This window comes from Tachysurus fulvidraco, chromosome 21, assembly GCF_022655615.1.
Source record: "Tachysurus fulvidraco isolate hzauxx_2018 chromosome 21, HZAU_PFXX_2.0, whole genome shotgun sequence".
Lineage (NCBI taxonomy): Eukaryota > Metazoa > Chordata > Actinopteri > Siluriformes > Bagridae > Tachysurus > Tachysurus fulvidraco.
The window spans coordinates 2,157,197-2,172,097 of NC_062538.1; the positions used below are offsets into that span (position 1 = coordinate 2,157,197).

At 43.1% G+C, this 14,901-nt stretch overlaps 3 protein-coding genes across 4 annotated transcripts in view; 2 read left to right on the forward strand and 1 right to left on the reverse strand.

Annotated features, from left to right (window-relative positions):
* Positions 1 to 555: 555 nt before the first annotated feature.
* On the reverse strand, positions 556 to 11,255 carry rab24 (RAB24, member RAS oncogene family). Of its 2 annotated transcripts, none has more exons than XM_047805365.1 (9): positions 11,118 to 11,255; positions 3,257 to 3,400; positions 1,765 to 1,833; positions 1,612 to 1,690; positions 1,332 to 1,399; positions 1,121 to 1,220; positions 979 to 1,029; positions 770 to 829; positions 556 to 683 (listed from the first exon to the last, which is right to left on the reverse strand). In XM_047805365.1, the coding sequence occupies exons 2-9, from the start codon at positions 3,371 to 3,373 to the stop codon at positions 619 to 621; spliced, it is 609 nt and encodes a 202-aa protein (XP_047661321.1). In that variant the 5' UTR covers positions 3,374 to 3,400; positions 11,118 to 11,255; the 3' UTR covers positions 556 to 618. The 2 variants fall into 2 exon arrangements, with proteins under 2 accessions (XP_047661321.1, XP_027033155.1); XM_027177354.2 differs by lacking the exon at positions 11,118 to 11,255 and adding an exon at positions 3,655 to 4,158.
* On the forward strand, positions 4,091 to 12,965 carry taf9 (TAF9 RNA polymerase II, TATA box binding protein (TBP)-associated factor). The gene is made up of 7 exons (XM_027177353.2): positions 4,091 to 4,224; positions 7,439 to 7,520; positions 8,689 to 8,825; positions 8,908 to 9,042; positions 9,132 to 9,213; positions 12,119 to 12,229; positions 12,327 to 12,965. The coding sequence occupies exons 1-7, from the start codon at positions 4,129 to 4,131 to the stop codon at positions 12,491 to 12,493; spliced, it is 810 nt and encodes a 269-aa protein (XP_027033154.2). The 5' UTR covers positions 4,091 to 4,128; the 3' UTR covers positions 12,494 to 12,965.
* Positions 12,966 to 14,043: 1,078 nt separating this feature from the next.
* siah2l (seven in absentia homolog 2 (Drosophila)-like) overlaps positions 14,044 to 14,901 on the forward strand; it is a 17,374-nt gene continuing 16,516 nt past the window's right edge. The window contains exon 1 of the mRNA XM_027177319.2: positions 14,044 to 14,650. Coding sequence (XP_027033120.1) covers positions 14,180 to 14,650 — 471 coding nt within the window. The 5' untranslated portion in view covers positions 14,044 to 14,179. The remainder of the gene's footprint in view (positions 14,651 to 14,901) is intronic.

Below are 14,901 nucleotides of genomic sequence, written 5' to 3' on the forward strand. Positions count from 1 at the left end.
ATAATAATGTTCCTAAACCTAAGGCTCATTTCCAAATCATCAATGTGCAGGAAAATGAACACCCATTCACATACAGGACTCTTAAACACTATATAAACAGTATTTCCTTGTAACAGTACATCGCTGATCTAGAACCGGTTCCACAAGCCACTTTTTGACCTTAATGTTGACGTCAACAGAAAACATGCGGCTCTGGACGTTCGCTGCGCTTTAGCTTAGAACTGTAAATAAATAGACCGTATCATATGTGTGTAAGTGTGTGGCAGTGAGAGTACAGTGTGTGTAAACTCAGATCGTCAGACTTAACCATCACTGCTTTCACACAATGTGTGTGTGGGTGTGTGTGCGTGTTTTGAGAAGAGGAACCAATCAGGAACCGGCATAATAATCACTTCCACGCGCTGCAGGTTCCACTTCTTGTTTCTCCCGCGTTTACTCTTCTGCAAAAGTCAGTCGTTTTTCACAAACAAACTCGTTCCAACAACTTTATCTGATGATAGATCTGAAAAAAATAACGCAGTGTCTCTCTTTCTTTCTTTTTTCTTTTTTTTTTTATAAATAAAAAGGCAGGAGACGACGAGGCGGCACGACGTTACGCGGCGGCGTCCTCGTGTTCAGTCAGTGATGGCAGCAGCTGTAGATATACGAGTTCTTCTTCTGGCCCAGGTTCACACCTGTCTCCTCTGGAAGCACAATCAGAGCATTAGTCCTAACAAGTGAGACAGAAAACAGGAATAATGTTCGTTTAGTGTGATTGTGTTTTTTTTACCTGACAGGAGCTCAAAAGCCGAGTTACTGAAATCCTCTGCTACTTTCATGAAGAGTGAATCTGTTGGAGTGAAATACGGAAGGTTTTTTTTTTTTTACGTAATTTTCTCTAACGTGTGACACGAACAGAAGTTCGCTTAAACCGTGCAGGGAATAAAATCATATTTGTTCGCTTGAATCGAGATTAAACTCGTCATCTCTGCTGCTTACCGACGTTGTTTCCTGTTTTGCTCGACGTCTCAAAATGCTGTGCTCCTATTTCTGTGGAGGGCAGAGAGAAGGCGTTGGGTCCCGATTACTGTTCACTAAAACGTCAACGCCGTAAAACGACTCAAGATTTCTTAACGTTTACCTTCCACGAAGTCCTGCACGTCGTGGTAGTCGACTTGCCGCGCGTTTCGGTCGCCTTCGACCAGATCGTACTTGGTCCCGCACAAGTAGATCTTACAGTGCTGTAAACAAACAAATAAATAAACAAACAAGACAGATTTTAGTAAGCGGTGAAATCACGATGTGTATAAATTCTTTTACGGCCAATCTGAAAAGAAAAGCCATGAACGTACCTCTTCGAATGTCTGTAACTCCTTTACCCAGAATCTGGCTCTCTGGAAGCTGCTGTCGTCTGTTAAGTCTAAACCGGAACGGATCAATAATTCATGACGTTAAAGATAAGAGCGAGTTGTTGTTGTTTTTTCCTCGTACTACCTGAGGATCACTTAAAAGTTCACTCTGATAAAGACACAACCTTCCCTTGAGGAATGAGGTTAAGAAACACTACGGGACTCGAACAATCTTTGGTTTCTTCTAGGTAGTAAAAAGGAAAAGTAGGGAAGCGTAACACACCGTAACACACGATAGCAGCTCGGGCTCCTCTGTAGTAAATTCGACTCATGGCCTCGTAGCGCTCAGATCCGGCCGTGTCCTGAAACAAGGCGTGACGTGAATTTTATGCGATTCTGATGTTTGCGACGAACTTGACAGCGCAACAAAACTCACCCATATTCCCAGAGTGATCACTTTGTCTCCGATGTTAATGGACTTGGCGACAAACGCAGCTCCGATGGTCTGTATGCAATATGAAAGAGAGACATGTGACAGAGAGAAGCATTAAAACATGAGGTTAGACGAGCGGTCCAGAGCAACCCTGGATTGTCCTGTTCATTTCATTTAGTTTACTGCTTAAAATCCAACATCCAGTGGAGTTTTCATTGTTGACGCTGCCACCCAGCAGCTCCTGACCATACAGCTGTTAAGATTAGTAACCTACAATATAGGTTTTTATATATAGATGCTTTCTGTGTGAGACCTGAGTGTGTGTGTGTGTGTGTGTGTGTGTGTGTGTGTGTGTGTGTGTGTGTGTGTGTGTGTTTTAATAGTTCAGTAACACCATGATAAAACAAAAAGAATCATGTTTTGCGTAACATACTGCCCCGTCCTCTCTCTTAACTTTGATTACTCTCCTTCTGTGTCACTTACTGGAGCTCAATACAGTGTTTTGTATTTTTTTTTTTTTTTTTAAATACTAGGGTTTTTTGAGCCCAGTTTACAACATCTGAAGTCTACGGACGATTTCAACATATAAGAGTTTCTAAATGTTTCCCTTCACATGACACACGTGGATAAAAAAATGTGCTTTTATTACATAGTTGAATCACAACCCTGCAGCTTCACTGGAAACGTGCGAGTTCGGTGCCATTTCCTTTAGGTTTGTTGTGTTTGTGAGCGTTGGTCACAGAAAACCACAGATTCTTCTTTTTTTTTACGTTGAAGTCCTCGCAGCACTGACAGGGTGAACTTTACAGAGGTAAAGATTTATTTACCACAAAAAGAAATGCTACACTAGTTTTACTACGTCGGAGCTTCAGAGGTGGCCCTTAGACTTCCTGAGGTGTGTTTCGAAACAAACAAACTTTCCGTCCTTTCCTCAATACAGGAAAATGTTAAAATTTTCAATAGCAATAATCTCTCTCTCTCTCTCTCTCTCTCTCTCTCTCTCTCTCTCTCTCTCACACACACACACACACACACACACATACACATGAGGAGAAACCTGAGATCTATTCGGTCTGAATTAGTCCTAATGAGTTCATTAATACTACAGTATTTCTGGGATATTAGTGTCATTTAAATCAGTCTGTTCTTTCTGTGCTTTCCCACCAACACTAAAGTTTAAACCACAGAGCGTTATAAAACACAGATGACATTTAAAAGCGTGTGTCAGAGAAGTTCGAGTTCCTAGTACAGGGAACAGACGTATCGTGGTTGTGTGATGGATTGAAAATCCGGTGTAATCTTTCGTAAAAATACGACTGGAACGACGGCATCCCTAAATTCCAGAGAGCAACACAAAATTTCGGTAACAGATCCGTCCGTCTCCAAAACAGAGATGAGAACCTTGGTTGTTTTCCCATCACTCTCGTCTGAATGCTTATAACAACTACGTCTTAAATGCGAGTTTGTTTCTCAACGTGTCCCTACACATACTCACATTTTGATACGGTCCAACGAGGAAGCGATGGTGAACGTATCTCTCCACCAGGCTGGTTTTACCCACACTCTCCTTCCCCAGCATGACCACCTTGGCATCAACACGCATGGCTGTCATGGTTTATTTGCGAGGATGGAAAGAACACTGTAGAAAAAGAGGAACCTCGGTGTTCACAGCTGCATGACTTCATACCCTGTGCTATTTGGCAACTTTGATTGACAGGTCTGTAAAACCCCACATCTAACACACAGTCAGTTAACATGACTAAGTGTGTTAAGTGTGGACCTGATGAATCCAGGTAGTTCTAAGTGATGAGTATTGTGATGTGATGATTTCCAAACAAGACCTAGATCACAGGGAGGATATTTAGAAGTCATGTGGTTCAGTTTTTTACTCACCTTGTCTTTAGTCAGCTGAAGGAAGATACACGTATTTGGTTAAACAGTTAGTCGATATCTCGTTATTGTTTTTGCTAACGAGTCCTAGCTGTCTCGTGTCTTATCTCATACTGAAACCACACTCAGAACCGAGTCTATTAAACTTATCCCGTGATAAACCAGTCAGCTACCTAACAGGTAACACGTACATTAGCATGTGGCTAACTAGCTACGCATGTACAAGCCAGAACGCTGTCAAAACACACCGCTAGCTGCTTAATTATTATTCTGACGTCACTGCACTAGCTTTTAAAAGGCGAGACGATTTTAAATCACGTTAGTTTTCAAGCTGACACAAGCACCTTGTGGACAATACTGTTGTTTATTATTGCTGTTAACGCTGTTATGAGTGTTTATATAGACACACGGGCTAAAAAAAATAAACCCTCCTACTCAGGAACTGGTGAAGAGGAAGGTCTATCTGCATAACCGGATATGACCTCACCAATATGGCTGCCTGTAGGAGGAGGAGGAGGCAGTGAAACAAGAGTGAAAATGGCGTCTCCGAAAACTGTTCCTAAAGATGCGCAGGTAGGAATCGGTCAGAATCGTTAACCAACAATGTTTGCGTTGTTTGTTTTTTATTTTTTGTTTTGCTTTATAGAAACGTGTCCAGCAAAAAAAAAGTGCACAGGTTTTTAACTGAACGAGTTAAACATTCGAACGAATCGTTGCTCGCGTTCGTTAAGAGCCGATTCCTTTTATTTGAATCATTCGAATCAGAATTTAATGAATCGATTGTGCTCGATGTAAATTTTGTATATAGCATTGTGGGTGCAGTAAAAGGTGAAAAATAAAACGTGCTGTTTTCTCTTGTGGTTTGCATTGAAATAAATGATTCAGAATAATCATACGACGGAGATTGAAGGCGTTTCTGCACCACAAGTTTTACATGGATCACGATTCACAGGATTGTTTACAGACATACAGAAATGTGGCAGAAATATAATACTTTAAACCTATAACTAATGTAACTAATATCTCAGGAAGGTGTGTTGTAAAGAATGAGAGAGAGAGAGAGAGAGAGAGAGAGAGGAATAAAATGAAGAGATAGCGCCAGAGGAGGTGGAGAGAAAAGGAGAGAAAGAGTGAGAGATGAATGAAGGGAGAGAAAGAGTGAGAGATGAATGAAGGGAGAGAAAGAGTGAGAGATGAATGAAGGGAGAGAAAGAGTGAGAGATGAATGAAGGGAGAGAAAGAGTGAGAGATGAATGAAGGGAGAGACAGAGTGAGAGATGAATGAAGGGAGAGAAAGAATGAGAGAGAGAGAGAGAGAAATAAAATGAAGAGATAGCGCCAGAGGAGGTGGAGAGAAAAGGAGAGAAAGAGTGAGAGATGAATGAAGGGAGAGAAAGAGTGAGAGATGAATGAAGGGGGAGAGAGAGAGAGATGAATGAAGGGAGAGAAAGAGTGAGAGATGAATGAAGGGAGAGAAAGAGTGAGAGATGAATGAAGGGAGAGACAGAGTGAGAGATGAATGAAGGGAGAGACAGAGTGAGAGATGAATGAAGGGAGAGAAAGAGTGAGAGATGAATGAAGGGAGAGAAAGAGTGAGAGATGAATGAAGGGAGAGAAAGAGTGAGAGATGAATGAAGGGAGAGAAAGAGTGAGAGATGAATGAAGGGAGAGAAAGAATGAGAGAGAGAGAGAGAGAGAGAGAGAGAAATAAAATGAAGAGATAGCGCCAGAGGAGGTGGAGAGAAAAGGAGAGAAAGAGTGAGAGATGAATGAAGGGAGAGAAAGAGTGAGAGATGAATGAAGGGAGAGACAGAGTGAGAGATGAATGAAGGGAGAGACAGAGTGAGAGATGAATGAAGGGAGAGAAAGAGTGAGAGATGAATGAAGGGAGAGACAGAGTGAGAGATGAATGAAGGGAGAGACAGAGTGAGAGATGAATGAAGGGAGAGAAAGAGTGAGACATGAATGAAGGGAGAGAAAGAATGAGAGAGAGAGAGAGAGAAATAAAATGAAGAGATAGTGCCAGAGGAGGTGGAGAGAAAAGGAGAGAAAGAGTGAGAGATGAATGAAGGGAGAGAGAGTGGGAGATGAATGAAGGGAGAGAAAGAGTGAGAGATGAATGAAGGGAGAGAAAGAGTGAGAGATGAATGAAGGGAGAGAAAGAGTGAGAGATGAATGAAAGGAGAGAAAGAGTGAGAGATGAATGAAGGGAGAGAAAGAGTGAGAGATGAATGAAGGGAGAGAAAGAGTGAGAGATGAATGAAGGGAGAGAAAGAGTGAGAGATGAATGAAGGGAGAGAAAGAGTGAGAGATGAATGAAGGGAGAGAAAGAGTGAGAGATGAATGAAGGGAGAAAAAGAGTGAGAGATGAATGAAGGGAGAGAAAGAGTGAGAGATGAATGAAGGGAGAGACAGAGTGAGAGATGAATGAAGGGAGAGACAGAGTGAGAGAGGAATGAGAGAGAGAGAGAGAGAGAGAGAGAGAGAGAGAGGAATAAAATGAAGAGATAGTGCCAGAGGAGGTGGAGAGAAAAGGAGAGAAAGAGTGAGAGATGAATGAAGGGAGAGACAGAGTGAGAGATGAATGAAGGGAGAGACAGAGCGAGAGATGAATGAAGGGAGAGACAGAGCGAGAGATGAATGAAGGGAGAGACAGAGCGAGAGATGAATGAAGGGAGAGACAGAGCGAGAGATGAATGAAGGGAGAGACAGAGCGAGAGATGAATGAAGGGAGAGACAGAGCGAGAGATGAATGAAGGGAGAGACAGAGCGAGAGATGAATGAAGGGAGAGACAGAGCGAGAGATGAATGAAGGGAGAGACAGAGCGAGAGATGAATGAAGGGAGAGACAGAGCGAGAGATGAATGAAGGGAGAGACAGAGTGAGAGAGGAATGAGAGAGAGAGAGAGAGAGAGAGAGGAATAAAATGAAGAGATAGTGCCAGAGGAGGTGGAGAGAAAAGGAGAGAAAGAGTGAGAGATGAATGAAGGGAGAGACAGAGTGAGAGATGAATGAAGGGAGAGACAGAGCGAGAGATGAATGAAGGGAGAGACAGAGCGAGAGATGAATGAAGGGAGAGACAGAGCGAGAGATGAATGAAGGGAGAGACAGAGCGAGAGATGAATGAAGGGAGAGACAGAGCGAGAGATGAATGAAGGGAGGGACAGAGCGAGAGATGAATGAAGGGAGAGACAGAGCGAGAGATGAATGAAGGGAGAGACAGAGTGAGAGATGAATGAAGGGAGAGACAGAGCGAGAGATGAATGAAGGGAGAGACAGAGCGAGAGATGAATGAAGGGAGAGACAGAGCGAGAGATGAATGAAGGGAGAGACAGAGCGAGAGATGAATGAAGGGAGAGACAGAGCGAGAGATGAATGAAGGGAGAGACAGAGCGAGAGATGAATGAATGGGAGAGACAGAGCGAGAGATGAATGAAGGGAGAGACAGAGCGAGAGATGAATGAAGGGAGAGACAGAGCGAGAGATGAATGAAGGGAGAGACAGAGCGAGACAGATGCCACTCCATGTTGTAAATGGTCACAATAGCGATATCATCCAGTTGTGCACAAAATCTCTATCAGTGTCACTATTTCTTTCCCTCTACACTGAAAATTTAAAAAAAAAAAAATTATTTTACACCTTTTAAAAATAATGAATGAAATTTCACCCCTGTGGTCTGATTAAAATCTTGAATCTCTCAGTAAAGTGTACTGTTGCATAATTGCTCAGATTACTAATATTCTGTCTTGCATTAATAAACACATCGCAATTCTTCTGTTTCGTTCAGGTTATGATGCAGATTTTGAAAGACATGGGAATCACGGAGTACGAACCCAGAGTCATCAATCAGATGCTGGAGTTCATGTACAGTAAGTTAGACACTTTCAGCACCTCGGATCTGATCTCATTCATTACCCGACGTGAGCCACCGAATAGCAACAGACGTATACAGTGACGCAGTAAAAAAAAAATATATATTAATAATAAACTCATGATTATTGCTTATATTATCATCTCTAATTGAAGAGAGTAAAATCTGGTATTTTTATTTATTTAAAAAAAATCCACACCAAAATATTTTCCCCATCATATCAGCGGCTGTCATTACTGTTTTGTAATGAAACGAATAAAAGAAACAGACGTTCATGATACAGCTCTGAAACCACGCATCAGTATGACTCAGTTTATTTGAGTGAGATGATCGTGACTAAAGATTTTAATGTTAGACGGATTCGTGGCTGCGACTTTGGTATTTTGTGGCTTTGAGATATTAAAGGTGGGGTCTCTGTTGTTTGAGAAACGCTTCAGAAAACTGCTTTAGAATGGCAAACAAAAACAAAACAAACGTGTAGCCAATGAGCAGAAAGGGGCGTGTCTTGTCATTATGTGCGGAGAGAGTGTTCGGTGTGCATGTGTGACATTAGCAGAAAGCCGTTTTAACATCGACATGGAGGATAAAAACAAAGAAAGAAAGCGAAGAAAGACTTACGATAAGGCAAGAAGTAGGACGTGTTAATATAGGATCAGCTTTCCAGCGCTGGAGAGAACTGAACGTCTTCCGTGTGAAACGGAGATAAACCTTTCACGGTACAACACACAGTACTACAGAAACACATTTGTATTACCGTAGTATTACTCATTGTGTTCATTTGTTGATAAAAAATATCCCCTGGTCAGCTGCCCCAGAAGGATCCCCCATAATACTTATACTTGGGCTATATTGTCTTGTGTATGTGTGGGGCGGAGCTATCAAAACAGGGGTGGGACCCGTTTGGGTTAGGGGCGTGTTTGTTTTGGTGATTTCAAATGTCAACATTGGCTTTCAAAAAACGGAGACCCCACCTTTAAATCATGGCCTCAGTGAATCCAAACACAGTGTCGGCTGAGCTCATGAGCACTTTTCCTTCGTTCACGAGACGGTCGAGCCGTAAATATCGAAGACTTTTCGGTTTCTTGTTTAATACAGTAGTTAAGACGAACACATACAGGATATCCTTGTGTAAATTTTTGCCCCCCGACATTTCTACCTTTTTGTAGGATACGTCACAACCATCATCGAAGATGCCAAAATATACGCCACGCACGCTAAGAAGAACAACGTGGACGCTGATGACATCCGGTTAGCCATCCAGTGTCGAATGGATCAATCCTTCACGTCGCCGCCGCCGCGAGACGTGAGTCGTTTTCAAGCCTCCTGGAAAGAAATCTATTAATAAATGGATGTAAAGAAACTTAACAATGTTTATCTCCTTGCAGTTTCTGCTCGAGGTCGCCAGACAGAAGAATCAAACCCCGCTGCCCCTGATTAAGCCGTACGCAGGTCCTCGTCTTCCACCAGATCGCTACTGTTTAACTGCCCCGAACTACAGGCTCAAGTCGCTGCAGAAAAAGGTCAGGATGACCCGATGATGCCACTGTAAATGAAGAGCGTGTACGCTGTGTGTTGTGTTAGACTCGGTGTTAACGACGCTGTGTTGTAGGTGTCTTCCTCGGCGGGTAGAATAACGGTGCCGCGCCTCAGCGTGGGGGCCATTACCAGTCGACCGAGCACGCCGACTCTCGGTGAGTTTTCAGGATAGTGACAATGTCGTGATTCCTTCTGTTCAGTGTTAAAACAGTGAAACAGCTCTCATTACTTCTTAATCGGGTTTAACCTCAAAATGGCAGAATAATAAATGCTTGCTGATAAATTTCATTCATTCATTCATTTTCTACCGCTTATCCGAACTTCTCGGGTCACGGGGAGCCTGTGCCATCTCAGGCGTCATCACAGGGCACACACACACACACACTCTCATTCACTCACACACTCGTACGCTACGGACAATTATCCAGAGATGCCAATCAACCTACCATGCATGTCTTTGGACCGGGGGAGGAAACCGGAGTACCCGGAGGAAACCCCCAAGGCACGGGGAGAACATGCAAACTCCACACACACAAGGCGGAGGTGGGAATCGAACCCCCAACCCTGGAGGTGTGAGGCAAACGTGCTAACCACAAAGCCGCCGCCAACCACCCCCACCCCCCCACCCCCGATAAATTTCGTTTAGCCAGGTAAAGGTTTCTACACTTTTGGGCTGTTTTTGCAACAACAACGACAAAAAACTTCAGTAAATGGGTTTTTATTTTTTACACAGGGCATAAATCATGTGCAGTTATTTATTTAATTCATTTTTTCAAAGTGCTAATTTTTTAAAGTAGTCACATACAGAGGCACGAAAAAATATGTGAACCTTTTGGAATTTCATGGTTTTCTGAATAAATTTGTCCTAAAATGTGATCTGATCTTACACACAAATTCTGATCTTTCATGTCTTTATTGAGAACAACCAAAAAAAACCTCATAGAGCATTGTGGGAAAAGTATGTGAACCCTTGAGTAAATGACCTGAAAAAAAGCTCATCGGAGTCACGTTTTAGCAAACCCGGAGTCTCGTAAAGATGTAGACTACAGCTACTTTGACTAAAAACCTCTCGAGCTTTTGGAACGACACATCGTCACTGATTTGACTGGAGTGACGTCACTCTAATGGTTTATGTTAACGAGCTCAAGTTAGTTTGCTCTGCACAAGAACACCACGCTTATGTGAGCCCTGCCTCGCCAAAAAGAGCTTTCGGAGGACCTACGATCAAGAATTGTTGCTTTACATCAACCCGGAAAGGGTTATTTCAGAGACTTTAGAAATTCACCAGTCTACAGTTAGGCAAGCGATCTACAAATGGAGACGCTTTGTTACTGTTGCTACTCTACCAAGAAGAAGCGGGAACCCAGTCATGACACCAAGAGCACAACAAAGACTCATCAGTGAGGTAAAGAAACAACCCCGAATGGCAGCCAAAGATTTGAAGGCATCTTTGGAACTCGCTAACATCTCTGTTCACGAACAAGGATGGTATGCAAAGCAGGACACCACGAAGGGAGCCATTGCTTAGTAAGAAGAACATTGCTGAAGTTTGCAAAAGAGCACATTGACACTCCACGGCGGTTTTGGCTAAATGTTTTGTGGACTGATGAAACTAAGATTGAACTAGCACACAGCGCTACATCTGGCGGAGAAAGGGAAAGGAAAGTGAAAGTGACGTTCTCTGCGTTTAACCCATCCAAAGCGCACACACCCAGCAGTGAACACACACCCAGCAGTGAACACACACCCAGCAGTGAACACACACCCAGCAGTGAACACACACCCAGAGCAGTGTGCAGCCATTTATGCTGCAGCACCGAAAGTCGCGGTATCACCGGCCCGAGACTCGAACCCATAACCTTAGGGTTAGGAGTCAAACACACTAACCATTAGGCCATGGCTGCACAAGATGAATTCACGAGTATATCAGACAATTCTTCAGGATAATGTGAGAATGTCTGAACGTCAGCCGAAACCGTGTAGAAGGTGGGTGATGCAACAGGACAATGACACAAAACACAAGTCCACAACAGAATTGCTTCAGAAAAATAAAATCTACCTTTTGGAGTGGCCGAGTCAGACCCCTAGACCTCAGCCCAATAGAGATGCTACGGATTGACACGAAGAAGGCCGTACACACGAGACGTCCAAAGAATATGACCGTGCTAAAGCAGTTCTGCCAGGAAGAACGGGCTCGAATTTCTCCTCAGCGATGTGCAGGTCTGATCTACAGCTACAGGAAGCACCTGGTGGAGGTTATTGTTGCCAAAGGGGAAGTCAGCCAGTTATTAATTCTAAGGGTTCACTTATTTTTTCCACATTCCATTTTGAATGTTAAACGAGTTTGTTCAATAAAGACATGAATCAGAATGTTTTTGACACATTATGTTGTCAATACGCTTCAGTTAGATGAAGTTCAGATCACATTTTAGGACAAATTTATTCATTAAATCATGAAATTCCAAAAGGTTCACGTGTGTCTTTTGTTTATTTTTTTCTCAACTGAGTAAAAAAATGACATTACAATTGTAACTTCACAAGTAACTGTCTGAAGGGTTTATTTTATGTTTATTATTATTATTATTATTATTATTATTATTATTATTATTATTATTATTATTATTATTTTAGTGCAGCTCTGAGGTAAAAATTTTTATTTTTTTCCATAACAAGGCAGAAACTTTGAGCAGGTGTTTGTTTGTTTGTTTGTTTATTTATTCATTTATTTATTTATTTAAAAAAAATAGTCACAACTGAAGTAAAAAGCCACAGTATTGAGTTTGTTTTTTTCCACATTAACTAAATATAATTTGTGAGAATAAAACAATTGGTAGCAAAATCTGAATGCGTTTGCATGCAATTTTATTTGTACATCTTAAAAAAAATATATACTCACTGTCACAAAACAGCTTTACGTTATTCCACGAGGCGAGGGTTTAGTAAGCCTCGTCCTCCTCTAGATGACCCCATACGGCGGGGTCGGTACAGTGAGTTGAGACGTTGCACTCTGATTTGTATCGTTGTGTAAAAGGTTAAGTGTTTACTTGTCGTGTTTTTCAGCTACGCCTTCAGTGCAGACGATGGGCTCGAAAGTGGGAACTCCGGTGTCACTAACTGGTCAGCGCTTCACGGTGCAGATCCCGTCCTCTCAAGCTACATCTGCTAAGTCGGGTCAGTACGGTACCAGTGTTACCTCGAGAGTCAGCTGACGTTCCTTGCGCGAGCGCTGTATTTGTATTTATTTTTTATTTATATATCTATATTACAGCCACCCCGACCACTCCAGGCACGGTCCAGAACGTCCTCATCAATCCCTCTCTCATCGGCTCCAAGAACATCCTCATCACAACCAACATGGTGTCTCAGAACTCGTCCAGTGACTCTGGCTCGCTGAAAAGAAAGCACGAAGACGACGACGATTACGACGCCTCGTGACCCCGTACAGAGAGAAATAATCCTCCTTCTGGATCCTTGGCACCAGACCGGCTTGTAAATACACGTTATCTTGCAGCTACGACGTCCTTTGGATTAGTCCAGTAACTTTAGCTTCTTGCTTTATTTTCTCGCAAAATTTTTTGTACGTAAAAAAAAATAAAAAATCTGTTAAAAAAAAAAATGGTAATGGAATAAAAATTTATGTGGCTTTTACGATGGCTAGTAGAAAGAGCAAACTGGTCGGAAATGACCAGCAGGGAGTGACAAACCTCAAACTTTTCTATTTCTTTCTTTTTTTTTTTTCTTCTTTTTTTAATGGAAAATGCGTTACCTGTTTTATCATCTAGTGTCAAAATCCTGTCCCTACACTTATTGGTCATGATGAGATTTAACATGATTGTTTTCATGAAAGCCCAATGTCACTGTCTAAAGTTCCCTTAAGCAATAAAATAAAAAATGACTTGTCTCTTTATTATTGTGTGATTGTTTCTTTTGAAATGCTGGAAAAATAGTTCAGCAAATCAGTTGAATTGCTTGTGTTAAAAAAAATACTTAAGTTTCCATAAAATAAACATCCACTTTTCTACAACATTGGTTTTCTCTGTTAGTACTTTTATACACTTTTTTAGTATATGTAGTGTATTTTATAGTAGTTATATTAGTGCTAGACTCTATGACCTCATCATAAATATGTAGTGTAGTTGTATGTTTATGTCTCAGGGTTTCATGTTTTGTTTCTGAGATGTAAAGTGTGAATATTTGAGTAACGGTGTCCATCATGTCAGCTGGAAACTCTGAGCCTTTTCTGACCCTGACACTCAGTGTGTGTGTGTGTATTCGAACATCGCATCCCGGTGTGTACAGCATCCGTGTGGATTTGTGTTCGTTCAGCTACGAGATCATTAGTGAGATCAGACTCCGATATTGGGATATTGAGGAGACTCCAGTTCAAGTTCATCCCAAAGGTGTTCGGTCAGATTCAGGGCTCTGTGCAGGACCCTCAAGTTCTTCTACTTTCTCCAACCTTCACCTCCATACCATGTCTTCATCATGGAGCTGCTTTGTGCACATTGTGGAGATGGAACAGTGTTTGGGAATCTTAGCTCCTGTGAAGGGAAACTAATGCTACAGTATACAAAGGGTGTGATAGTGTTTACATATTGGTGTAGGGTGTGATGGTGTGCACATATTGGTGTAGGGTGTGATGGTGTGCACATATTGTTGTAGGGTGTGATGGTGTGCACATATTGGTGTAGGGTGTGATGGTGTGCACATATTGTTGTAGGCTGTGATGGTGTAGTGTGGTGATGATGGTGTGCACATATTGTTGTAGGCTGTGATGGTGTCCACATACAGTAGTGGTGTGGTGATGATGGTGTCCACATACTTTCGGTCACATGGTGTATTTATTAGCGTGAGTAACTTTTTTTCCTACTACATGCCCTAAGTACGCACATACAAACCTAATCTTTACGTAACCGCTTCTGATTGGCTGAAAGCATTTCCGTCACACAGTTAGGCGTCAAATAGTGTTGCGTCTCGCTCTCAAACCGCGGCGGCCATGTTGTTTGTGCGGGGGTTTGGGGGGGGGGGGACTTCAAGTCGGAAGAGACTACGACCGCTACCGACGCTCCTATGTGTTGATCTCGCTGTTTTAACGCGTCGTAGCTCTTTAACCGCTTCGCCATGAGCCGTCCGTCCTCAGCAGGTGGTGCGGCTGGAGGACTCGGAGCGGGCAAAGCGGGAGGAAACAAACACGGAGTCTCGGGTGGTGGTGGTGGTGGTGGTGGCGCTGGAGCTGGAGGAGGAGGAGCGGCAGCCGCTGCCGCTGCCGCCGCCGCCGCAGCAGCGGCAGCGGCGGCAGCAGCAGCCGGAGTATCGAGCTCTGTGGCCGGCACGGTCCCTGCGGTGGCTGCCGTGGCCTTGACACACTCCGCGCTAGGCGGCCAGTCTGCGGAGCTCACAGCGCTGTTCGAGTGTCCCGTGTGCTTCGACTACGTGCTGCCGCCGATCCTGCAGTGTCAGGCCGGACACCTGGTCTGTAATCAGTGCCGACAGAAGCTGAGCTGCTGCCCGACATGTCGAGGGCCGCTCACCCCCAGCATCAGGAACCTGGCCATGGAGAAAGTCGCGTCTACACTGCCGTTTCCTTGTAAGGTAAGAACGACGGATGGGGGAAAAACTTTCTCAATGTTTATTTACACCACGTGAGCAAAGATACTCGAGTAACAACTTTCCTGGATGTTTAATATCTCTTCACTTCCTACATCCGTGTAGTACAAACATCTCCCTGTGTTTACTTCACCACCGCCACCACACAGGTGACCGAGGTGCCACAGGTGTCGGTACTGCTTCCTGTACAGTTCCCCTGATTCTTCACCTTTTCTTCCCTTTTCTTTCTTATAGCT